Source organism: Pleurodeles waltl, chromosome 4_1, assembly GCF_031143425.1.
Source record: "Pleurodeles waltl isolate 20211129_DDA chromosome 4_1, aPleWal1.hap1.20221129, whole genome shotgun sequence".
NCBI lineage: Eukaryota > Metazoa > Chordata > Amphibia > Caudata > Salamandridae > Pleurodeles > Pleurodeles waltl.
The window spans coordinates 204,800,999-204,828,626 of record NC_090442.1 but is presented as its reverse complement, the minus strand read 5'-3'; the positions used below and the strand labels follow the sequence as shown (position 1 = coordinate 204,828,626).

General features: G+C 45.9%; 1 protein-coding gene across 1 annotated transcript in view; it reads right to left on the bottom strand.

Moving 5' to 3' along the window:
- Positions 1-405: 405 nt before the first annotated feature.
- Positions 406-27,628, bottom strand: part of LOC138287578 (sodium- and chloride-dependent GABA transporter 2-like) — a 633,422-nt gene continuing 606,199 nt past the window's right edge. Inside the window, exons 13-14 of the mRNA XM_069228136.1 lie at positions 4,893-5,063; positions 406-904 (exon numbers count right to left, since the gene is read on the bottom strand). Coding sequence (XP_069084237.1) covers positions 767-904; positions 4,893-5,063 — 309 coding nt within the window. The 3' untranslated portion in view covers positions 406-766. The remainder of the gene's footprint in view (positions 905-4,892; positions 5,064-27,628) is intronic.

Sequence of the window (27,628 nt, the reverse complement as noted above, 5' to 3'; positions counted from 1 at the left end):
TCACAGCAAGCAGGGAGTTTATCTGGGGGCTAGCACAGCAGCAGATAACTACACTCTGTTTTACATGTAACTAAGAGGAGGCATTATAATGCTTGCTCACACAGTCCCAGTAGGGACAGAATTCAAGAGGGCACAACCATCACCTCATGCCAGCAATGTAAACAAGGTTGAAGGTGTCAGGTGTATATGAAAAATCACTATGCTCAACAGGGAATTTGAACTTACCAAATCCATGCATCTAGTAAGTGGTCTAGCTTCCTCTCAAACGGGTTGTCCAATTATTGTAGGAGATCATGCAGTGAATGATTCCATTTTGGTTCAAAACATACAATCACACAACAGACTGGGATAACATAAATAAAGGTCAGACTGCCTTTCTCTGTTAGAGGAATTACATAGATTTTATTGAATGAGTAGTTGTAATTCCCTAATGTAAACGTGTCAGTTGCATACAAAATCTGCAAAACTCTCAGTCTCTATGAATTCTTTATTGATGTCACATGTACTTCGGGCCCAAGTCCAACTGGCTCTAGTCTATCTTAATATTTCCTCTGATGTGAAGTATGTGGGAAGAAGTGCACAAAAAGAAGCTGTCCATCAAATCTTGCCAGACAGAAAACTGCTCACTCTTATCCTAAAATCATTTCCAGTACTTTCTGATCATGCCCAGCTCGAGGATGATGATAAGGAGTGACGAGATTGCAATAGTAGTAAGAAAATCAACTGATGAAACATGTTATAAACACTCTCCAACTTTCACTATGTCCTAACAGCGTGATTCCTGGACTGCTATAGTTAGGTGAGCTGCTTCTGAAGGTCGCTGAGATGGATCTGAGAAGACGATCTTCGGATCTGGCTGCCACTGGGGCAGTTCCACGTCTGGGCTGGTGAGCTGTCGCAACCTCTGGAAAGCAAGTAAACGCACTGATGTTTATTTATTGAAACATCTTATCATACTATGAGCTGATTTGTATAGTGTGCTGGGTGGTGGTAGGTAAATGACCCAATGGTCCAGCCAAAACCACTGAGAAGGAGGAAAACAACTCTTGTGATTGCTTTGTGCAGGAAGGTGTCCCTCCCTGCACAAAAACAATCATCCCCACAACACAGGCATCCCTGCACCATGGTGCAAGGGTACCTGCGTTGATGCATGACAGCAATTTGTGCGCCAGCGCAGGGGACAAGGACAGATATGCACCGAATCTTGTAAATATGGCACATTCCTGCCCTTTTGTTTTGAGGCAGGGCAGCACAACAAAAAGGCTTGCGATGCTGCCGTGTGGCAAAACTTTGTAAACGAGGCTATGATTTTAATAGTTACCCCTATGCCCCAGTGGATTGATTTTACTCCTCCTCTCCTCTCCATGAAGCCTCCTCCCTTTTGTCAATTTTTTGCAGCTGACCTTAAAGTGATTATTCAGAGCAATATCATATTCCTCAGGTCTTCTTTTCTGTCCCCTTTCCTCTATTTTCTGATCCTTTCCTCTTTTTTTCCCTTCCCTTTGTCCATCCTCTTTATCCCCTACTCTAATATACTTATAAATATTACATAGGGCTGCGGTATAGCAGTAATTTTCTACTGCTACACGTTGTAGGAATGTGCATTATCAATGCCAATACAACTAAATACAGTGTTTTGTTTTAGATGCAAGCCACTTCCTTTCTTGTGCATGTGTTTTACAAAACATTCCTGGGCTCCCCAAAACCTACTAGTGTGAAAAACCAAACTCACATTAGGTTTTTAACTGCTATGACGCAACAATGAGAACAAAAATTTGTTCCCAGTATTATGACATCACTAGTACAGCATCCATTTTAGGACATCCTCATTCCTCACTCCTCATCCCTACTTCTCAACCCTGCTTCTCATCCATCATCCCTACTTCTCATCCATCATACATCATCCCTACTTCTCATCCATCATCCCTGCTTCTCTTCTATCATCCCTACTTCTCATCCATCATCCCTACTTCTAAACCATCATCCCTACTTTTCATCCCTGCGTCTCATCCCTGCTTCTCATCCATCATCCCTACTTCTCATCCATCATCCCTGCTTCTCTTCCATCATCCCTACTTCTCATCATCATACATCATCCCTGCTTCTCATCCATCATCCCTACTTCTCATCCATCATCCCTGCTCCTCTTCCATCATCCCTACTTCTCATCCATCATCCCTACTTCTCATCCATCATATATCATCCCTACTTCTCAACCATCATACATCATCCCTACTTCTCATCCATCACCCCTACTTCTCATCCATCATCCCTACTCCTCATTCCTCATCCCTCAGTCATACCAACACATTTTCAGTTTTGTGAAACACACCTTTACACTGATTGGTTGGGAACAGCCAATCAGAGTTATGAGAGAGAGCTGCATTCTATTTCAATGCAATTCCTCATTGCACATGGTGGGTGAAGAGGGAGGAGAGGAAACGCAACTGTGTGTTTGTTTCCAGTGAATTCAAGGCTGCACAATATTTCATTTTATTTAACTCAGTGTTTTTCTGTTTGCACAGGCCTCTGCAGAAAGCTCTGCTGGTTTGGGAAATACAAGGAATGCACAGCCTTGGCCATAAATCAGCTCTTGGAGAAAGGGTTATACAGGTCATCTACAGTTCAACCAAAAATCTTTCTGATTTCAGTTTCATATGTAGAAACAAAATGTTTAAAATCAACTCTGGTGACAGCGCAATCCAATTCATCAAAACCTTTTTTGGTTTCATGTTTATTTGTAACAAATAAACTGTTTAAATCCGAGCCTGCTTTTATTTGTTACAATTAACATGTATACATCTGAGGCTGCTTTTATCTCTGAGAGCTGTTTTTTTTTTCTTTTCTGAAACCAGAAAGATTTTCCATGAACTGTAGATGAACTGTATAACCCTTTCTCCAAGATCTGATTTATGGCCCTAGCTGTGGGCTCCTTGTATTTCCCAAACCAGCAGAGCTGTAAGAATGCAGCTCTCTCTCATAACTCTGATTGGCTGTTCCTAACCAATCAGTGTGAAGGTGTGTTTCACAAAACTAAAAAAAGTGTTGGTATGACTGAGGGATGAGGAATGAGGAGTAGGGATGATGGATGAGGCATGAGAAGTAGGAATGATGGATGAGAAGTAGGGATGAGAAGCAGGGATGAGGGATGAGAAGTAGGGATGATGGAAGAGAAGTAGGGATGAGAAGCAGGGATGAGGAGTAGGGATGATGGAAGAGAAGCAGGGATGATGGATGAGAAGTAGGGATGATGGATGAGACGTAGGGATGATTTATGATGGATGAGAAGCAGGGATGATGGATGAGAAGTAGGGATGATGTATGATGGATGAGAAGTAGGGATGATGGAAGAGAAGTGAGTAGTAGGGATGATGTATGATGGATGAGAAGCAAGGTTGAGGGATGAGGAGTAGGGATGATGGCTGAGAAGCAGGGATGATGGATGAGAAGTAGGGATGATGGAAGAGAAGCAGGGATGATGGATGAGAAGTACAGGTGATGGATGAGAAGTAGGGATGATGTATGATGGATGAGCAGTAGGGATGATGGATGAGGGATGATGGATGAGAAGTAGGGATGATGGATGAGAAGCAGGGATGAGAAGTACGGATGAGGAGTGAGGAATGAGGATATCCTAAAATGGATTCTGTACATTTGACATCGGCGAGACTTAGCTTTTGGCTGTGAGGGTTCAAAAAGGCACAGAGAGTGGTAATGATGGAGATCAGGTATGTTTTTCAATGCAGATTTGTGTGGATATTTCTATACAGAGAGTATTGTGATTAGGGGGCAGAGCACTCAGTCATTTTATTAAATTGGCAAAGAGGTTATAGTTGTTTGTGGAGGTGGTTATCAAGAGACCAGGGATTTTATCTTTCTGAAGGGCGGTCATAATACGTAAGGCTAGCCCTTTTTTTCCTCTGCCCAGCACTGACGTTACAAAACAGGGATGGATGATTTGAGGGACCATACATAAGCTAACATTAAAGATGGATAAAAGGTGAATGACAAGGATGTTTTACAAGCTTCTCTATCATTTAGGTGTCACATAGACCACCTCGATGAAAAACCCTGTTAATCACTGTTACACAGCTGTGAGTCAATATGTCTCCTTTTAGTGCTGCTTCCTCATTATTCTGGGGTCTATCGCATTCTGTTTAAGTAAACTGACTTTTTTAAGCCTACCCTTTCTATATTTTGGCTCTCCCATCTAAATCTGGACAGGCGTAAACCTTGTAATTATGTATTTGTGCTGCAGATAACTGTGCATTAATTCTTTTTTTCCTTTCTCTCTACTTTATTTTGTATTCCTGCTTTATTGGTTTCCTTCTCCACATATTGCTCCACCTACCTCCCTGGTGGAAAAATCATACAAAACTTTCATGTTTGTTTTTCCATAAATAAAAATGATCTTATTTGACTACTATGCATGGAGTCTGGTGTTTTTCCATTGACTGAAATTGCAACTCATAGCCTTAGATTCAGCTACAACCTGCTGGCCCAAAGCAACAAATGCAGGATTTAGCTTATGGAAAGTGTCAAAGTTTCCTAGGGGGTAACACAACTCTTTTATGCTTAGGATGACTACAATGTCTGTCATTGTCTGTTACATTGGCGTTAAGGTTTTAATCCAGAACCATCTGTTCGAACATACTTTACAACACCTCCTTCCACATCTCTGAAATCATATGCCTCAAAATGCAATAAATGGGTGCTAAATGTTTGCCAGATTAAAATGGTTAGGAGTTATTCTACATTCTTATCATGCTGAACCACTGAACATTCAACAGGAGGGATTCGGGCTATTAGTTCTATTTCTAGATCAATGCCTTTCAATTTCGATGACATACCTTCAAGGAAATAAGGAAGGCCTAACAGGTGCCAAAACTCACCTCAGTCAAGGAGCCTTTGACAGAGCAGAGTTTGTAGATGATCCAGAGTGGGATGCAGATTATGGAGGATATGGCCAACATCCAGCCTACAGCATCAGCCCATGATGGGTATACATACTTTTTGTTGTATGTCAGGGGTGTGTATTTAATCACAGAGAACAGGAAGGTTGCCTGTGGAGGAGAATAGAAAGATACACAGAACATGATTAAAAGTGAAGTTTTAGACCCAATCAGAACAATGTTCATCAATGAAGAACAGGACTGTGAATTCTTATTGGGGTCACTCACAACACACCACTTGAGGTGGATTGAACTAGCTGTTCCAGCGGAGGATGAAGCTCTCCCGCTGCACGTCTTGTTCATTGCCTTCACTCTTTACCCTCTACTCTTCAACTCCATTTGAAATTATCTCATGGAATCTGTTCGCTTCTAGTATTAATGTTTTAGTGTAGAAGTTATTCGTAAGGAATCAGTGGTATTTGAGGATATCACCAGTTTCATTCAAACTATGTTAGTTACTTAAATTAATAAAATAAATAAAATCATCAGAAAATTAATTTAGCATTTGAAAGTAGAATCTCTCTCTTTCTTTCTCTCTCTATTGAATGACTGGCTTTAAAACTTGGTTAGGCACACCGCCAGGTAGGTTAGCAGACGCAAGGCCCTGTGTGTGATGAGCCCCAATTCCTTAAATAAAGACTACTCTGGTTGTGTGTACTGTCCAGTAATTATTGGAAAATACATTAATTTGAGAAAACAAAGAACAGTGCTGCTGGAATTTTCCAATTGTGCCCTGCAGATATACTTTTACTCCTCTTAGGTCATGAAGGTACCATACTGCAAACATTCCCCATTCATTTCCCTGTCCATCTGCCTTAATCATGGAGTTCTTGCCAAATCAAACTTTTACGTTGTTTCTGAGGATGTGCACTGCCTGGAATTCCCCCTTGTTTCCCTCAAGAAAGCTGTCCTCTAGGGACCAGGTTCATGTTTAACAATGACATGTCAACTTCCTTATAGCGGACTTTCTGTCATTCGTCAAATGACAAAAAACATAAATTCCACCATTTCTAGACCAACACATTTAGTGGAAAATAAAGCCAGTAACTTAAAATATGTTCATATCTGACATTATCGCAAAATGCCACCTGTCGCATTTCACACAAACATGTTTCTTACCAGAGCCCACCTCTGTAGCTGTGAAAGGTAAGTTAAAGAGGAGAAGCAAAGTTCTTGGATGAAATAAAATTTAACTAGAGTCAGTAGGAAGTTATGCTATTAGCAATAATCTTTTGCTAGCACTTTTTGCAATCGGTTTCTCTTCCATAGAAATGTTATTCCAGCTCTATTCAGAGCCATGGTACTGATGCCCTGGCAACATTTAACCCCTTAAATGCTGGACCTTAACCCCCACGTGCTGAGCCCTTTTTTGGCTAATTGAGGTAGTTCGCACTTATGGTTTGAGAATGTTTTTTCCACTTAAGGTATCCACACAAAATGTGTGTCACTTTTTTCCAACATCCTGGGGATTATAGAAGTACCCAGAGTTTGCAGATTCCCCTGGAGGGGACTGAGAAAATAGGCAAAATGTAGCTACATTTTGAGTTTTTTTTAAAAAATAGGAAAAAAGTTCTCTGGATAAATGTTTTTTATCTCATAAAAGTGGCATTAACAAATGGTTTGATGTGCGAAAATCATCTTCCCAGCTTCCAGGAACATGCAGGGAATGTTGAAGTAAAAAAAAATATTGAAAATGAGTAGGAAAAAACAGCAATTTATGACAATATTTCCATCTGTAACTGTTTGTCATAATGGTCGATTAACAAAAGCAATATACCATTAAAGCCAATATACCCTTCTGGTTGCAGTGATATATAATGTGTGTAGGCTCTTGTAGGAAAGTACCCTCTTTTTGCCATGATTACCCCCATTTTCTGCCTGATGTCAGTGTGTTTGACTGTGTTCACTGGGATCCTGCTAACCATGACCCCAGTGATTATGCTCTCTCCCTCCTCTAAATGTGGTTGTTGCATACTGGTAACCCAATGTTTCACCCATAATTGGTACACTGGTGCCCCCTTATAAGTCCCTAGTATATGGTGCCTAGGTACCCAGGGCATTGGGGTTCGAGTTGATCCCTATGGGCTGCATCATATATTTTGCCACCCATGCAAATGCTTCTGCGGGACTGCCATTGCAGCCTGCTTGAAAAGGTGCATGCACCCTTTCACTGCTATTTACACTGCACCAGGTCACCTATACGTCACCCCTATAGCAGGCCCTCCAGCCCTGAGGGTAGGGTGCATAGTATCTGCACTAGCAGAGGTGCCCCCACAACCTCCAGCACCATCTTCACTGACTTCTGAGCACAGGGATGCCATTTTACCTGTGTACTGGATAGAGGTCACTACCTATGTCCATCTACATATTGGCAACTCCGAACATAGGAATGTTTGGTATCAAACATGTTGCAATTTTATCCCAAGGCTTTTGCAAGCATTGGTTGTATGATTCCATGCACTCTAGGGGCTCCTTAGAGGACCCGCAGTATTGCCATTCCACCCTTCTGAGGTTTTCCAGGCAGCCCCACCTGCTGCCACCTTTCAGGCAGGTTTTTGCCCTCATGTTGCTTGAGAAGCTCAAGCCCAGGAAGGCAGAACAAAGGATTTCCTTTGGGAGAGGGGTGTTACACCCTATCCCTTTGGAAATTAGTGTTACAGGCTTGGGAGGGGTAGCCTCTCCAAGGCACTGGAAATGCATTGAAGGGCACATTGGTGCCCTTCTTGCATAATCCAGTCTACACTAGTTGAGGGACCCCCAGTCCCTGCTCTGGCACGAAACTGGACAAAGGAAAGGGGAGTGACCACTCCCATGTCCATCACCATCCCAGGGGTGGTGCTCAGAGCTCCTCCAGAGTGTCCCTGGGTTTTGCCACCTTGGATTCCAAGGTGGTGAGGCACTCTGGGAGCATCTGAGTGGTTAGTGCCAGCGGGTGACATCAGAGCCCTCCCCTGATAGGTGCTTACCTGTGTAGCTGAACAATACCCCTTTCAGGGCTATTTAGGGTCTCTCCTCTGGGGGTTTACTCAGATTCGAATTGCAAGACTCCAGCAGGAATGCTCTGCATCCTTTACTACACCTTCTACTGACAAAACTGCATCTGGACCCTCCAGGAACTCTACAAACTGCAACAAGGAAGCAAAGACGACTTCTGCATCATTGTATCTTCAGCTCCTGCCAGCAACTGCAACTGTTTCCCGGTCGTGCATCCTCAGAGGGCAGCCTATCTTGAGCCTGCACCAGAAAATTGAATGAATCTCCCTTGGGGTGAAGGAGTCACTCCCCTGCTTCAGCAGGCACTTACTGTAACGACAACTGGCTGCGTGGATCCCCTCTCCTGACAAGCTGCGTGGATCCTGCATCACAGGTGGCAGACTGAAGTGGTCCCGATGGTCCTGACGTCCTACTGTTGAACTTTGGTGGTGGTAAGAGCTTGCCTCCCCACGCAAGATAGTACCCCCATGCACAGTGTGTTTTGCAGGTGCCAAGGCTTGTTGGCATCTTTCCACAAAGTTCTTCGTGCATCTTGCAGCTTCGCCCCCCAGCACTCTCTCCTGTGACCCACATCTTCCTGAGTGGTTCTCTGGTGGCGTGGTGGCCTTTTTCGTAGTGCTGCATGGGCCTCTTCTTGCACCTCGTTTGTCCCCATGCTGTGGGACTCATGTTGCCTGGTCTTCTGTGGGCTCTCTGAATTGCTGAGAGCCCCCTCTGACTCATCCTTCTGGGTAGAGTCCACCAGGTCCCTCCTGGTCCTGGGCAGCGCCATTTACCGCTAACCGCAAGCTTTGCGTGTGCCAAGGCTTGTTGGCGGACTCCAGCGAAACAAACCAGACTGCAATCCTTCAACCGGGGTGGGACATCATCTGCAACAAACAGGAACCTGGCTCCGTCTTCTTGGATGCAGTACTGACAGTTCTTCCTCACCGGTGGTTCTTCTTTTACACCTTCATCTGGTTTAGCTGGGGCTCCTGTTCTCCCTGGACTCTTCTGTGCTTCTTGGACTTGGTCCCCTGTTCCACAGGTCTTCAGGTCTTGGAATCCACTGTTGATGTCTTGCAGTCTCTTCTGGTTCTTTCATAATCTTCTTTCTCGTGTTTCTGTGTGTTCTGGGAAAGCTACTGTGTTTTACTCCTGCTTTCATGGGCACTGGTATGGGTTCTAGTATTTACCTTTGGTGTTTTCTAGTACTCCCAGTGACCCTCTACACACTACACTTGCCTGGGAGGGAATCCGACATTTGCATCCCACTTTCTTAGTATGTGGTTTGTGTTCCCACTAGGCCTATTTCTAACGATTGTGATTTTCGCTAATTGCACTGTTTTCTAACTGTTCTTATGCACATTTCTGCATACTAGTGTATTTAATTTGTGTTTTACTTACCTCCTAAGGGAGTATAGTCTCTATGGTATTTTTGGCATTTGTGTCACCAAAATAAAGTACTTTTATTTTTGTAACACTGAGGCCCTCATTACAACCCAGGCGGTCAAGGACCGCCAGGGTTGTTTTGGAGGTCGCACCGCCAACTGGCTGGCGGTGCAAACTCACATATTACGACCTCGGTAGAAGCGCAGCAGACAGTGAAAAGCAGACAGTGAAAAGCGCAACGGGTGCAATTGCACCCGTCGCACGGGCGCAACACCGCCGGCTCCATTTGGAGCCGGGTCCCATGTTGCGGCTGACATCCCCGCTGGGCCGGAGGGCAGAAACTCGGTTTCCGCTCGCCGGCCCAGCGGGGATGTCATAATGGCCACTGCAGGAGTGCGGCCGCATTGGCGGCCGCACGGCGGTTACAAGTTGTAATGAGGGCCTGAGTGTTTTCTTTCATGTGTGTAAGTACTATGTGACTACAGTGGTATTGCATGAGCTTTGCAGATCTCCTAGATAAGCCTTGGCTGCACATCTACACCTACCTCTAGAGAGCCTGGCTTCTAGACACTGCCTACATTTAACTAATAAGGGATAACTGGACCTGGTATAAGGTGTAAGTACCATAGGTACCCACTACAAACCAGGCCAGCCTCCTACACCTCTCAAAGAACCCAGCGTACCCAGAGCCAACAACTAAGTTGCACCTTATAATGGTTTTCTATTGTGTACCGAGTATAGACCAGTTCACACGGTCAAATATTTAGGAGCAGTGGTTATTTGTACATTTGTTGGTAAGTGTACTAGCATATGATTTACAGGGAAGTTTTCAAAATATCTTCTTTCTTACACACCGAAAGATGCAAATGCAGCAAAATCCAACTGGTAATAACCAACGTTCTAGTATTTTATGTTGCCACATGTCTTCAAATGAAAATGAGACCTCATTTTGTGGGTAGGCGTAGTGCCCGTTACAGGAAACGGGCCAAAACACAACATGGATACAGTACATTTTTCCAATGAGATGGGACCCTTTTTTACCAATGTTGTAAGCCAGGAATTTTGGGCCCTAGCTCAGCCCGCACCTCGGGAAACCTACCACACTTGCACATTTTTAAAAATTAGATGAGGGGGAATCCAAGGCGGAGTGAATTGTGTGGCTCGCCAGGATTTTTGTTTCCCAGAATCCATTGCAAACCTCAGCCTTTCACTAACAAACACATTTTCCTCACATTTCTGTGATGGAAAGTTCTGGCATCTGCGGGGAGCCTCAATATTCCTTCCATCCAGCATTCCCCAAAGTCTCTCAATACCTCACTTATGTGGGTAGGCCTGGTGACCGCAACAGGGAATGGCCAAAAATGCAACATTGATGGATCATATTTTCCCACTCAAAACTGGCCCTTTTGGTCGCTGGCTCAGTTGGCATCTTGGGAAACCTAACAAACTTGCACATTTTTGAAAACTGAACACATGCGGAAATTAATAGTGGGGTGTCTTGCCTGGCTCTCACCAGGATTTATCTTACCCAAAATCTCTTGCAAACCTCAAACCTTGACTAAAAAACGTTTTCTCACATTTCTTTGATGGAAAGTTCTGGTATCTTTGGGGAGTCACAAACATCCTTTCCTTTCACCTAGCATTCCCTGAAGTCTCCCAATAAAAAACGTATCTCAGTTGTGTAGGTAGGTCTAGTTCCAACAACAGTAAATGCCCCAAAAGGCAATATGGATACATCACATTTTTCCACTCAAACTGCAAACTGGGTAGCTGTAGATTTTGGGTGCTAGCTCAGTCTCATCTAGAGAAACCTAGCAAACCTTCCCATGTATGAAAACTAGACATCTAGGGGAGTCTCCGGGTACATGTCTTGTGTGGCTCTGACTAGGTAATTTTGCCCAGTAGCCCTTGTAAACATCAAAATTGAAATGTACCCCTTAGCTGCTAGGCCTTTTCCCCCTCAGGTGGCAAGCGTTTTTTTTGGCTATTTGGGGCAGTTCACGCTTAGGCCCTCATAACATTTTGTCCACATAAGCTACCCACACCAAATTTGCGTCCCTTTTTTCCAACATCCTAGGGATTTTAGAGGTACCCAGACTTTGTGGGTTCCCCTCAAGGAGACCAAGAAATTAGCCAAAATATAGCAAAAATTGAGTTTTTAGTTTTTAAAAATGGGGAAAAAAAGGGCTGCAGAAGAAGGCTTGTGGTTTTTTCCCTGAAAATAGCATCAACAAAGGGTTTGTGGAGCTAAAATCACCATATTCCCAGCTTTCAGAAAGAGGCAGACTTGAATCAGAAAACACAATTTTTCAACACAATTTTGGTATTTTACTGCGACATACCACATTTTTACTATTTTTTGAGCTTTCAGCCTCCTTCTACTTGGTGACAGAAATGGGTGTGAAACCAATGCTGGATCCCAGAAGACCCTTTCCAGTTGCTTTGCTGGGTTTATGCTAGGAGGAACGTCTTTTCAGATATATCACAGAAGAATAAATAGCTACTTCTACAAATCTGCGATGTGCCGTGGTTTTTTCTTCCATTTTGAATCAACTGTGGACCTTTGAGGCGACAGACTTTGCACCCTGTGGCTGGGTGTCTAAACTGCTTGGGCACTCTTCTTCAGAACTTAATTGGGACTTGATAGACTAATATTTTGGAAATAACATTCAGCTTACATCTTGGAAGTGCGCGCCACTCTTACACAGCCACAATTTGTTGTTTCTGTAGAGTATACTTTGTGTATGGAGACGCACTCCTAGCTACTAATTGTGAACCATATATACTATAATTTTTGATGTATAATTTCATTTGGGTTCTGATTTGTTCAAAATTCTAAAATGTCTACCTTCAATGATAATAGAGAGGCTTTATTAGATGAACTTTTCAATATGAAACCATGTGCAGAAGCTTCCAATAGTAGTAATAGCATTAGGAAGGAAGGGCTTAGAATGAAATTTGTAAGATTGGAACGATTAAAGAAACAGGAGTTCTCTAGGTGGTGGGACTTCACTATCCTAGAAAGATATATACAGATGAATCAGATTCCCAGGGGGCTCCGAGTAGTACTTTTCCTGTCATTTGGGGACCTCAACCCACTACTTTTACAGGGATAGGAACAGCTGTTCAGTCCTCTTTCGGCATCATGGATATTCTTATCAGAGATGCTAAGGAGAAGAGAGAGAAATTACTTCTAAATATTGGGGCTCTAGAAAAAGATATTCAGGACACAAACCTTACGGAAGCAATAGAGAAAAATTATAGCATCTTAAAAGAGGTACTCCATAAGCGCCAAGAGTATATTAAGGAGAAGAAAATCCGCAAATTAAAGCGAGATGCTAAGGATTACACCACAGGGAGGGTTTTTACGTACTCCCATAAGTTTGACAACATTAACATGGAGAGACAGGGTGATAAGGTACCCATGCAATCTTGTTCTACATTGTCTAACATTACAGATCTGTCCAGTTGCTCTAGCCTTAAAAGTGAGGAAGCTGGCAGCTCTCTTCAAGAAAATAGAGCTACCATCAATACTAAATCAACTTTTTTGTTAGAAATGGAAAGGTTCCGCAAAGGAAAAAAGCACGACAGAATGGCACAGGCTACACACCAAAGAGAACCAGAAGGGGGAAGAGAAAAAAAGTCAGATCCAGTCACAGGCAAACTAGGTGTGACAACAAGATCGCTCACACGCAATTTGAAGAACTAGGCCCTAACTTACGGAGCCTTACACCCCAGGGTGATGACTTATGTGTCATTAATCTGTCCAACAAAGTACTTGATGATGACCAATTGAATGTCCTCAGGAGAGGTTTGGGATTTGTACCTACGTCGCTACCTGACTTCACAGGAACGCATATTGATCTTTTCAAATTCATACGTAAATGTAAATTACTCAAGTATTTTAAGATAAAACGGCACCTGAGTCCTGACGGTAGGGAAAATTTAACCCCATGTGAGCTATCCATTGGTGATGTAAAAGATATACAGACCCTATTATCCTTAGAGGACATTACCAACAGCACGGATATACCCTCTTGTGATGACATTTTATCTGATTTGGGCATTATGACGTCTGAGACTTGTAACAGTGGCCTAAAACCCCGATCGAGGTTTATACCTACTCTATCACCAGACAACACAATAGATGTTTTTTATAAACTAGTGACAAAAGATTTGTATCATCTGGAAACACAATACATGACTAGACGCAAAACCATTTCTCACAATGTTAGAGTACAGGAACTCAAGGCCCTACATTCCTTAGCTGACACTAGCGACATAGTGATCAAGGAGGCGGACAAAGGGGGAAATATTGTGATAATGAACCGAGAGGATTATATTGGAGAAATTGATAGACAACTACAAGACTATGCTGCTTATTGCAAACTTAACAGCAATCCCATTGGTAGAATTACCAAAGACATAGAAACAAAATTGTGTTTGTGAAGGGACAAAGGTCTCATAACTGATCTAGAATTTAGATACCTTTTTAATCAAACGCCTAGCTTACCATGTATTTATACTCTTCCCAAGATACACAAATCAGCAGCCTTCCTACCAGGTAGACCCATAATTTCGGGCATTAATTCACCCACTGAAAAACTTTCAGAGTATATTGACCTTTACCTCCAACCTTTTGTATGTAACCTCCCATCATATATCAGAGATACCAAATATCTCCTCAGCTTGATTGCTGATTATGAATGGACAGAAGGTCACATTTTAGCAACTCTTAATGTCACTTCTTTATACACCCAAGGAAAAGGGCATCGCTGCCATCCAAACTTTTTTGGACAAAAGAGAAGCTAGATTTCTACAACATTCTTATATGCTAATAGCCCTGATAAACCTTGTCATGGACAATAATGTATTACTACACAAGGGTATCTGGTACAGACAAATACAAGGGGTTGCGATGGGGGCTAAGTTTTCACCCTCATTCGCTAACCTATACATGGGCTACTATGAACGATATCACATTTGGATCAGATTCCCTCCAGAACTTATGCAACATATCATGTACTGGGGTTGGTATATTGATGATGTTCTATTTTGGTCCGGTGATTGTACCACATTGGAGTTGTTTGTTGACCACCTGAACACAAACTGTTACAATATTCATTTTACCAGCTACTCTAGCACAACAAGTGTAGATTTTCTAGATTTGACACTTTACATCAATGGGAATCATATTCACTCTAAACTGTTTAGAAAACCAACTGCTTCTAATCGATTCTACATGCAAGCAGTGCACATCCACATTCACAAATAAAAGCTATTTCATTTGGTGAGGCTGTCAGGATTAGACTCAATTGTTATGATGACTACGAATTTTCTAGGCAGCTGGAATCATTGGCACAACGATTCCTCAATCGAGGTTATTCCCAAAGACTGTTGAGTAATTCACATGATAGGATAGTGAGGGTAAACAGAGCATCCCTTCTATCCAATAAAACACACAGGAAGCCAGATAAAAGGAAAGCTTTGTCTTTCCTTACCACCTATAGCTCTGCCAGCTCATATTTGTTTAAGATCCTAAAAAGAAACTGGCATATTCTACTCTCGGATGAGAGTCTGAAGAAGAGTTTGAAACACAACCCTGAAATTATACACAGCAGGGGATGTACATTGAGAGATCAATTATGTCATAGTTTTTTACCAGCAGTTACAAACGATAGTTGGATTCCACAACATCCAGCGGGTTTCTAGAAATGTGGTCGTTGTAATGTATGTGAATTTGCTATGGATAAAAGAAGAACCTTTTGTTATAATACATATACAACATATTCCGTTAGGCAATTTATTAATTGCAACACAAAATTTGTTGTACATTGTATCATCTGTGTTAGAAATGGGGTTTTTGGTTGGCAGTCAGGTTGCCCTCTGTCCAAGCAAGAACCCTCACTCTAGTCAGGGTAAGTCACACACAATCCAAAATCAGCCTGTGCTCACCCTCCGGTAGCTTGGCACGAGCAGTCAGGCTTAACTTAGAAGGCAATGTGTAAAGCATTTGTGCAATAAATCATACAACACCATAGTATAACACCACAAAAATACACCACACAGTGTTTAGAAAAATATAGAATATTTATCTGGGTAATTGTAGGTCAAAACGATCAAAGTTGCAATACGAATTTGTAAAGATATCACTGAAAAAGTGATATTAAGTGTCTTTAAGTCTTTAAAAAGCAATAAAGTGTCTTTCAAGCACAGAGTACCTGGTTTCTGGTGGGAAATCTCCTCAGAGGGCCACAGGAGAAGAGATGCGTGAAAAAAGGGGTGTGTGCGTCGATTTCCTCTCAGCACACACAGACTTGCGTCGTTCTTTTCCACGCGGGGAAGTCGGGCGTCGTTTTCCGGCGCGCAGACAGTCTCTTTTTGTGGATCGCGGGGATTACCAGATGTCCCGGGTCTGTGCGTGGAATCTCCTGCTTATTTTCCGGCTGCGCGTCGTTCTGCGGGGCTGCGCGTCGAAGTTTCGATCTCACGGTAGGCGTCGCGTCGATTTCTCCTTGGAAGTCGGGCGGCGTTGTCCTTGCGAGGCCGTGCGTCGAAATTTTGGTCTCACGGCAGGCGTCGCGTCGATTTCTCCTTGGAAGTCGGGCGGCGTTGTCCTTGCGAGGCCGTGCGTCAAAGTTTCGCACTCACGGTAGGCTCGCGTCGATTTCTCCTGGAAAGTCGGGCGGCTGTGTCCTTGCCAGGTTGTGCGTCGAAGTCTCGATCGTCCCGAGGGCGTCGCGTCGATCAGCGTCGGTGTGCGGCGTTTTTCTCGCCGCGAAACAAGCTGTGCGTCGAAATTTGCGGCGCACGGAGCGTCCAAGTGAAAGGAAGAAGTCTTTTTGGTCCTGAGACTTCAAGGAACAGGAGGCAAGCTCTATCCAAGCCCTTGGAGAGCACTTTCACAGCCAGACAAGAGTTCAGCAAGGCAGCAGGGCAACAGCAAGACAGCAGTCCTTTGTAGAAAGCAGACAGGTGAGTCCTTTGAGCAGCCAGGCAGTTCTTCTTGGCAGGATGTAGTTTCTGGTTCAGGTTTCTTCTCCAGCAAGTGTCTAGTGAGGTAGGGCAGAGGCCCTGTTTTATACTAAGTTGTGCCTTTGAAGTGGGGGTGACTTCAAAGAGTCTCTAAGAAATGCACCAAGTTCCCTTTCAGCTCAATCCTGTCTGCCAGAGTCCCAGTAGGGGGTGTGGCAGTCCTTTGTGTGAGGGCAGGCCCTCCACCCTCCCAGCCCAGGAAGACCCATTCAAAATGCAGATGTATGCAAGTGAGGCTGAGTACCCTGTGTTTGGGGTGTGTCTGAGTGAATGCACAAGGAGCTGTCAACTAAACCTAGCCAGACGTGGATTGAAGGGCACAACAAGATTTTAGTGCAAAGAAATGCTCACTTTCTAAAAGTGGCATTTCTAGAATAGTAATATTAAATCCGACTTCACCAGTCAGCAGGATTTTGTATTACCATTCTGGCCATACTAAATATGACCTTCCTGCTCCTTTCAGATCAGCAGCTGCCACTTCAACAGTGTATGAGGGCAGCCCCAATGTTAGCCTATGAAAGGAGCAGGCCTCACAGTAGTGTAAAAACGAATTTAGGAGTTTCACACTACCAGGACATATAACTACACAGGTACATGTCCTGCCTTTTACCTACACCGCACCCTGCTCTAGGGGTTACCTAGGGCACACATTAGGGATGACTTATATGTAGTAAAAGGGGAGTTCTAGGCTTGGCAAGTACTTTTAAATGCCAAGTCGAAGTGGCAGTGAAACTGCACACACAGGCCTTGCAATGGCAGGCCTGAGACAGGGTTAAGGGGCTACTGAGGTGGGTGGCACAACCAGTGCTGCAGGCCCACTAGTAGCATTTAATCTACCAGCCCTAGGCACATGTATTGCACTCTACCAGGGACTTACAAGTAAATTAAATAGTCAATCATGGATAAACCAATCAGTAGTACAATTTACCCAGAGAGCATATGCACTTTAGCACTGGTTAGCAGTGGTAAAGTGCCCAGAGGTCAAAAGCCAACAACAACAGGTCAGAAAAAATAGGAGGAAGGAGGCAAAAAGTTTGGGGATGTCCCTGTCAAAAAGCCAGGTCCAACAATCTGTACTTGCAAAAAAATCTACATAGGAAGCACTATTAGACCTTTTAAAGAAAGACTACAAGAGCACATTAGGGCGATTAAAAATAATAACAGTGATTACCCCTTTGCTGTACACTATAATTTAGAACATTCCCATAGGGAAAGACTTGGGTGGTCATTACAACCCTGGTGGACGGTGTTAAAGCGGCGGTAAGACCGCCAACAGGCCGGCGGTAAAAATTTTGGAATTATGACCGTGGCGGAAACCGCCAACAAAGACAGCCACTTTAACACTCCGACCGCCACGGCGGTACAGACAAACAGCACGGCGGTCACCGCCAACAGACAGGCAGAAGACAATGTACCGCCCACAGTATCACAACCTACCAATCCGCCACCTTTTCCGGGGCGGATTCACCGCGGATAAAAACACGGCGGAAACAGCCATTTCAAAGGGAAAATGCTCACCTCTACACATCCCACGAGGAATCAGGACACCATGGAGGCGGAACTCCATATTCTGCCAGCGATAGTCTTCCTGCTCCTATACGAGGATCATCAACGCCGGCGGCGAAGAGCACGGTGAGTACTGCACCTACGACATGTGGGGGGGGGAGGCAAAAACACAGGGACACACACAACCAACATTCCAACCCCCACCCCGACCCTCACCCACTACAACACACACACCAATGCTTATCTATACATTACAGTAACACCCCCTAATCCCCCCGGAAGAATGCAAAGACAAAAGGAAATGAGTGTAATATATCAAAATACAGTAAGCAAATATATACAGATATATATACACATTAAACAAAAAATACACCACAATTAGTAGTGCAGGTAATGCACCATTCATTGTCCGTGGACCACTGGGCCCAAAATGCATGGGCGTGGCCCACACAAGATACCTGATCAAAACGGAGAGAACACTTCTGAGGCATCAGATAGAAATACAACCACCTCAGGGGGAAGGGAAGAGAGGGCACCTCAGCCGGGTGAGTGCACCACGCCAGACCCACGAGGGGGCTCCATGCAAAGCCACAGTCTCACAAGTCTCTACAGTGGGTGGCTTGCCCACTGTTCAATCCTGGGGAGTGCAAAGCCACAGTCTCTCAAGTCTATACAGTGGGTGGGTTGCCCACTGTTCCATCCTGGGGAGTGCAAAGCCACAGTCTCTCAAGTCTATACAGTGGGTGGTTTGCCCACTGTTCCATCCTGGGGAGTGCAAAGCCACAGTCTCTCAAGTCTCTACAGTGGGTGGGCTGCCCACTGTTCCATCCTGGGGAGATCAAAGACACAGTCTCTCAAGTCTATACAGTGGGTGGGTTGCCCACTGTTCCATCCTGGGGAGTGCAAAGACACAGTCTCTCAAGTCTCTACAGTGGGTGGGTTGCCCACTGTTCCATCCTGGGGAGTGCAAAGCCACAGTCTCTCAAGTCTCTACAGTGGGTGGGTTGCCCACTGCCATATCCTGGGGAGTGCAAAGCCACAGTCTCTCAAGTCTCTACAGTGGGTGGTTTGCCCACTGTTCCATCCTGGGGAGTGCAAAGCCACAATCTGTCAAGTGGATAACAGTCTCCACTGGTGCTGGAGGGGGACTGGTGCCCAGAGTGCAGCACACACCCCGTGATGGTCCCAATTGCGTCACTGCCCCTGCTGCAAATGGGCTAGCGGTTGTTGCCAGTGTCAGACCTGTTCAGCGGTGCATTCCATGGCGGTCTTTGCCCTGTTCAGCGGTCCCTGACCTGTTCAGCGGTGCTTGTGTTGCCAGTGTCAGACCTGTTCAGCGGTGCATTCCATGGCGGTCTTTGCCCTGTTCAGCGGTCCCTGGCCTGTTCAGCGGTGCTTGCCAAGGCGGTCCTTCATTGCCCAGCAGGGCTGTGGCTGGCGGTCCTTCATGGGTCAGCTGGGCTGTGGCTTGCGGGCCCTCCTGGCCAGCTGGGCTGTGGCTGGCGGTGGCCTGCTGGCCAGTAACGATGGGGCTGGCGGTGGCCTCCTGGCCAGTGACGATGGGGCTGGCCTCTTGGGCAGTGACTCTGGCGGTGGCCTCCTGGCCAGTGACGATGGGGCTGGCCTCCTGGGTAGTGACTCTGGCGGTGGCCTCCTGGGCAGTGACACTGCAGCTAGCCTCCTGGGCATTGACTCTGGCGGTGGCCTCCTGGCCAGTGACGATGGGGCTTGCAGTGGCCTCCTGGGCAGCGGGGATGATGGCGGTCCTCTCCGCCGTGCTGCTCCTCCCAGACTTTGGAGATTTCTTCTGCCCCTTCCACACCTTGGGAGGAGTCAGACCTGAGTCGACACTCCCCCCGGGACCCTTGTGAGTGGCTTTGCTGGCTGGAGCCTTCCCCGTCTCCCGCCGGGCACTGTCCAACTTCTGGTGCTTCACAGGGGAGGGACTGGCTATGCTCTGTCTCCGTGCCACACTGGCTGGCCTGGTGGTCGGTGCACTCCACATACCTGTAACAACAGGCACCCCTGGTCCCGGAGATTTCTTGGTTGAGGTGCTAGTACGGGACCTACGAGTTGGAAGGGGGGCTGGTGGTGGGAAATAGGTTAAGGGGGGCCAGGAAAAGTTTTTGGGAGACACTGGGACGGGTAGATGGAGGGGGTTTGGGAGTGGAGGAAGAGGTGGTCGTTGTAGGAGGTGTAAGTTTTGTGGATTTGGGTGCAGGTGTATGGGCTGGAGGCTGTCGTGAGGTGGATGGCTGTTGGGTGGGTGTGTGCCTGCGTTTGTGAATCTTCGGAGACCAGCCCTCTCCACACAGGCATAGCCCATACAGCATGCTCCCTGTGTACTTACCTGTTGGTCTGGAGGACCGTAGAGTAGCGTTTACTGGGGGAGGACCCCGTCGACGAGCTTCTCCAACTTTCCCCAGATGCACGAGCCATTGTCTCTTCCAGACCGAGGTCACAGCAGCACTTGCAGTGTAGGTCCTCTCCTGTCGAAGATCAGGTATCAAGTGATTCAACAGCTAGAAAATGGCGGTCACGTCCGCGGCGGTGCGTACCATCACCGCCGGCGTACATCGTCATTGGCTCCTGGGACCCATAGGGTCCAATGTTAACCAACGCAGCATTGCGCCGCGGTCTTCGACCGCCTACCGCGACGGTGTACAACGCCAGCGCAGTTACCTCACATCCCATTGTCCCGCTTTAGAGGTCAGGCAGCTGCCATTTCAGGGGCCCACATGGCCTAATTACCAACTGCGTCACACATACCTAGGCCTACTCTCAACACACATACAGGCCAGATTTTGTGTATGAATCGTGTTCTGTCTAGACTGTGGGTACATACCTCTGAGTTGTTTAACTCTCTAGTCGCTGTTGTCCTTCATAGGCACCGTCCGCTGGGACATGTGAGGAGATGGCGGAATCCTCCGGTGTACCGACTGCTGGTGGACCTGTCGACAATGGAGGAAAGAAATTTGATCATCACCTACAGGTTTGACCGTGCCACAATCCAGGAACTGTGTACCCAGTTGGAGCCAGACCTGATGTCAGCAATCCCCCATCCCACAGGAATCCCCCCCTCAAGTGCAGGTGCTATCAGTGCTCCATTTCCTTGCAAGTGGGTCTTTTCAAACAACTGTGGCCATGGCATCAGGGATGTCCCAGCCTATGTTTTCCAACGTATTGTCCAGAGTGTTGTCTGCCCTGCTGAAACACATGCGGAGCTACATTGTTTTCCCTCAGGTGGAGGGCTTGCCTACAGTGAAAGGTGACTTCTATGCACTTGGACATATCCCCAACATCATAGGTGCCATTGATGGGACCCATGTGGCTTTGGTCCCCCCCCACAGTAGTGAACAGGTGTACAGGAACCGGAAGAGTTATCATTCCATGAATGTACAGATGGTATGTTTGGCAGACCAGTACATCTCCCATGTGAATGCCATGTTCCCTGGCTCAGTGCATGATGCCTACATCATGCAGAATAGCAGCATCCCTTATGTGATGGGTCAACTCCAGAGGCACCGGGTGTGGCTATTAGGTGACTCTGGTTACCCCAACCTGTCATGACTACTGACCCCAGTGAGGAATCCCAGGACCAGGGCAGAGGAACGCTACAGATTGGACTACTGCAACTCTCTTCTTACTGGCCTTCCCAAATCCCACCTTTCCCCCCTGAAGTCTATTCTCCATTCAGCAGCTCGTTTCATATATGGGGCCAAAAGAAGCGACCACATTACACCCATTTTATCCACCCTCCATTGGCTTCCCATAGAGGCAAGATCTATCTACAAAACTGCATGTATCACCCACAAAGCCTTGCACTCCTCCTCTCCTCGCTACCTGGTGAATAAACTGAAACTCTCTGGGGGCTCCAGACCATCACGTAATGCAGAAAAGTTATTGCTTGAACCTCCCATTTTCAAGAAGGAAAGATCGATGGCCCAATCCTTTTCAGGCAACGCGGTGAGAATCTGGAACTCACTTCCGCCTCAGCTTCGGACCACCACCTCTTCCCAGGCCTTCAAAACTGACCTCAAAGCTCTCCTCCTTCAAATACACTTCCAAATTTAATTCAAGCCCTCTATTTTCTGAAGGAAGTCCTTCCATTATAAGAAATTCTGTTCTCCATGCATATAGAAGTGCCTTCCCAGGGTGTTTTTGTGTTTTGAGTGTCTGCCATTTAGTGCAGTTTTATACCTCTACCTGTATTTTGTACTCTTTTGTATCATGCACACGGCACCTTTCCTTTTACAACGTATCATTTGCTACCTCTTTTATCTTGTTTGCTTTTGATACATGCACAACGGCCACCACTGCCTCATGTAACGTAACTATTGTTTTAGTGTTTTGAGTGTCTACCATTTATTGCTATTTGTTTCTTTTTTTTTTTCCTCTACTCGTACTTTATTTGCTCTTGTAACCTGCACACGTCACTTTCTCCTTTCGTATTGCCTCATGTAATGTAACGTTTGCGTTTGTAACAGGCTCACTTGTAATTCCTCTCCTCTTGTATCTTTACTTTGCCTATTGTGAAGCGCTCTGACACCTTCGGGTAAAGTCCGCGCTATATAAAAACGCATTAAATAAAATAAAATAAATAAAATACAATGAGGCCCATGGGCGTACTAGGAGGGTGATCAAGCAGACCTTCGGCCTCCTGAAGGTCAGGTTTAGGTGCCTCCATATAACAGGTGGATCCCTATTCTACTCACCAAAGAAGGTGTGCCAGATCATCGTGGCCTGCTGTATGCTTCATAACTTGGCTTTGCGACAACAGGTGCTATTTCTGCAGGAGGATGGTCCAGATGGCGGTGTTGTGGCAGCTGTGGAGCCTGTGGACAGTGATGAGGAGGAAGCAGAGGAAGAAGACATTGACAACAGGGACTCAGTCATCCAGCAATATTTCCAGTGAAACACAGGTGAGAATACATTCCTGCCTACTACAAGTACTTTTACAGTTCTACCTCTATCATGTCTGTCAATTTCACCCAGTGTATGGTCACTGAGTTGTCACTTTCCCTTACGGTTTCACAGGTGTGGGTACCAACGTGTGTCATCTGCTTAGATTCCTCAGGGACTAGAGCTGTGTGACATAGGTATGTTGACATTACTGTTTCCTGGAAATGTCGTCACTGTAATTGCAAATGCACTATTTCAAAATCACAGACAAACTCAAGATCTTTTGGTGCTTTAGGTGTGTTTATTTACATACAAGATATTGGAGGGGGAAGTTAAATTTTTAGGGGTGATTGCCCATATGGGCATAGGAAGTGGAGCTGGGGCAGTTTCAATATGGACAGGATGACAAAGTGGGACAGTGGTTTGACAATCAGGGTGGTCTCATTTCTTGGCGGGGGTCTTGGCATCGTGCTCTGTCTTGTTCCTGGATCTCAGGGACCGCTTGCAAGGTGGTCCTCCATCTGTAGGTGGTGGGGTGCTGGTGTGGTGGTCCTGTGGCGGTGCCTCCTGTCCACTAGCGCCGGTGGAGGTGGTGGGCAGTTCATCATCCAGGCTAGTGTCAGGGGACCCTTGGAGTGCCACAGTTCCCTCCTGGTGTTGAGTATTTCCTTTAGCACCCCTACGATGGTGCCCAGGGCAGAGCTGATGGTTCTGAGTTCCTCCCTGAACCCCAAATACTGTTCCTCCTGCATGCGCTGGGTCTCCTGAAACTTGGCCAGGACCGTTGCATCGTCTCCTGGGAGTGGTGGTATGCTCCCATGATGTAGGAGAGGGCCTCGTGGAGAGTGGGTTCCCTTGGCCTGTCCGCCCCCTGTCGCACAGCTGCCCTCCCAGTTCTCCTGTGTTCCTGGGCCTCCGTCCCCTGGACCGTGTGCCCACTATCACTGCCCCCAGGTCCCTGTTGTTGTTGGGGTGGTGGGTTATCCTGGGTTCCCTGTAGTGGTGGACATACAGCTGATTGACGTGTCCTGGGGACGGAGGTATGGGCCCGCTGGGTGGGTGCTGTGCTGGTGTTACCAGAGGGTGGAAGGTCTGTGGTGGCCTGTGCCTGTGTGAGGGGAACCGACTGTCCCGAGGCCCACGATGGTCCGGGCTGGTCATCTAGATCCAGTTGGACAGAGCTGCTGTCATCACTGTGGGCCTCTACTGTGGGTGGGGTGGAGATGTCTGGACCCTCCTGTCTGGTGACGTTGGGTAGTGGTCCTGCAGGGGTGTAAAAGCATGATTATTGCATCTGTGTGTGTCATGGTGTGCAATGGGTGGGTGAGCGTGTACCCCAGTGCTTGCATTCCTGTGTGGGGGCTTGTGTGATGATGGTTTAGGGGGGTCTATGGGTATGTGCAGTGGGCATGCTTTAGTGATGTGTGTCCATGCGTTGGTGTTGCATGCAGGGCTTGGTGTTGGGATGTGTGGTTTGTGATATTGGTACATTTGTGAGGAGTTGGAGTGATAGGGGAGGGGGCGAGGGTGGGGGTATGTGATAGCATGCAGGTAGGGTGGGGGATATGGTAGTTAAAAGTTTGACTTACCGGAGTACATTCGTCCACCGACTCCTGCGAGGCCCTCAGGATGCAGAATCGCCAAGACCTGCTCCTCCCATGTTGTTAGTTGTGGGTGATGAGGTGGGGGTCCGCCAACAGTCCGCTGAACCGCCTGGTGGTGTCTTGAGACCACGGAACACACCTTCCCCCGTAGGTCGTTCCACCTCTTCCTGATGTCCTCCCGATTTCTTGGGTGTTGTCCCACTGCGTTGACCCTGTCGACTATTCTACGCCAAAGCTCCATCTTCCTTGCAATGGAGGTGTGCTGCACATGTGCTCCAAATAGCTGTGGCTCTACCCGTACGATTTCCTCCACCATGACCCTGAGCTCCTCCTCCGAGAACCTGGGATGTCTTTGCCGTGCCATGGGGTGGTGTAGGTGATGTGTGAGGTGGAGTGTGTGGTGATAAGTGTGGTGATATGTAGTGGTGTGTGGTGTTTTTTGCATGGAAGTTGTGTGGGTGATGGTGTTGAGTGCCTGTGGATACTAGTTTGTGGATGGTGGTGTCTCTCTCTGGCCTTCTTTCGGAATTTTTGGTCGTAGGGGTTTGTAGATGATGTGGGTGTGTGTTTTATATTGTATTGGGTGTGTGGGAGTGGTGTGTGTCAGGTGTGTGTATTTCGAATTGTCCAATGTGGCGGTCTTTTGTAGAAGTGTGTGTATTTAGAGCGCGGCGGTGTGTACCGCCAATGGAATACCGCGGTTGAAAGACCGCTGCGTGGATTCGTGTGTTGTGATAGTGTGGGCGTATTTCTGTTGGCGTGATGGTGGAGGTTTTGTTTTCTCCAGTTTATCATTGACCTTTGGTGTGGCGGACTTGTGTGGGTGTCTGAATTTTGTCGGATTTCAAGATGTGGGTCATATTAGCTGTGGCGGAATACCGCGGCTGCGGCGGTGTGTCGGCGGTCTTCTGCACGGCGGAAATGCCTTTTACCGCCAATGATGTAATGACCCCCTATGTCTCAGTTGAGTATTTTTCTTTTTTTCTTTTTTCACACTTTAACAACCCGCATTTGGGCTTATTTCTATATTTTTTCTTTTAGGCTTATCATGGTCTTTGGACTTTTCTTCATTAACTCTATTTGACACTATTAGAGCCTATTGGAGCTCAACAGCGTAGACTGTTTAAGGACAATAAGTTAATTTTGATCGGCTTCACTCCACATTATAAGTCAAATATTTGTTTATTTTGGAGGTATGCTTGACACCTCTATTCTTTTTGCTATGCGCATTCCTTATTACTTCTTTACCCCACGACTTCAAACTTTGAACTAATTGTATCTCTGAACTTTGGGGGTTCTCTGGCATGCTGTTTAAATTGATTTCCACATCAGGACCTTGGTTATACTATCATTGTCTTCTTTCTGAATGCCACTATTGATATGCATGTTGGCTACTGCGCACGGACATCATGGATTCTTGTGTTATTCATTGTTGATAAACTTTCTTAGTTTTCTTTGATCCTGGCACTCGCCTGTTCGTGGTCATTGGCCACGGCACACTTATTTCTATTGGCATTTGGGCCTTTCCTTCTGTACACAATTTACATTTTTATTTTACTTCACATCAGGCACTATATTGCATTTAAATCTACGAAATACATGTGACTGATATATTGCATTTTCATATCATTATGTTTACAGCCTTGAGAAAGTCATTACTGACATTACTGTTGTTGTATTTGAACTTGAGAACTGTATTGGCCTGATGACACCCTTTCCAGTTGTTTTGCTGGGTTTACGCTAGAATGCACGTCTTTTCAGATATATCACAGAAGAATAAATAGCTACTTCTACAAATCTGCGATGTGCTGTGTTTTTTTCTTCCATTTTATATCTGAAAAGTAGACACAACTCTGAATTCAGCAAGGGGTATTTTGTGTAGATCCTACAAGTCCTACATTTATAATTTATTCCGTAACTTTTTCCTGCGATGTCAGATTTTTTAAAGCAATATACCGTTCCATCTGCTGGACTCTTCTGCTTGCGGGATATATAGGGTTTGTAGGTTCATCAAGAACTAGGGGCCAGATGTAGCAAAACTTGGTTTTGCGACTCGGAAATTGCGACTCCGAGGGACTCGCAATTTCCGAGTCGCAAAACCATATGCAGAACGGTGTCTCAGACACCACACCGTCTGCGAGTCGCTATGGGGTCGCAAAGACCCACCTCATTAATATGAATGAGGTGGGTCGCAAATTGCGGCCCCATAGCGACTATGGGCACTCACTAACATGGAGGCCTGCTGTAGTCAGCAGACCTCCATGTCCGTGACTGCTTGTCAATAAAGCAGTATTTTTTTTAAGTGTAGCCCGTTTTCCTTAAAGGAAAACGAGCTGCACTTAAAAAAAAATCCGAAACCTTTTGTTTCGGAATTTTTTCAGGGCAGGTAGTGGTCCCTTGGACCACTACCTGCCCTGAAAAAATAGTTTGGGGTCCATTCACAAAGGGGAAGGGGTCCCATGGGGACCCCTTCCAATTTGCGAGTGGGTTACCATCCACTTCAAGTGGATGGTAACTGCGACTCCATTTGCGACCGCGTACGCGGTCGCAAATGGAATTGCATCCCACTGCGAGTCGCAAATAGGAAGGGAACACCCCTTCCTATTTGCGAGTCGGAAATGCATTTTGCGAGTCGGTTCCGACTCGCAAAATGCATTTCTGCATAGGAAACTCCGGTTTGCGACTCGCAAACGGCAATTTTTGCCGTTTGCGAGTCGCAAACTGTTTCCTACATCTGGCCCTAAGTACCCTGAGCCAATAAATGGGTTGCACCTTGCAATGGGTTTTCATTCTATACCGGGTATACAGCAATTCATTTGCTGAAATATAAAAAGTGAAAAATAGGTATTAGGAAAACCTTTGTAATTCCAAAATGGGCACAAGATAAGGTGATGAGAAGCAGTGGTTATTTGCACATCTCTGAATTCCGGGGTGCCCATACTAGCATGTGAATTACAGGGCATTTCTCAAATAGACGCCTTTGTTACACACTGTCTTACCTTTGGAAGGAAAAATGTAGAGAAAGACGAGGGGTAATAACACTTGTTTTGCTCTTCTGTGTTCCCCCAAGTCTCCCGATAAAAATGGTACCTCACTTGCGTGGGTAGGCCTAATGCTTGCGACAGGAAACACAACATGGACACATCACATTTTTACATTGAAATCTGTCATGTTTTTTGCAAAGTGCCTAGCAGTAGATTTTGGCCTCTAGTTCAGCCGGCATTTAGGGAATCCTTTGCAAACCTCAAAATTTGGCCAAAAAAA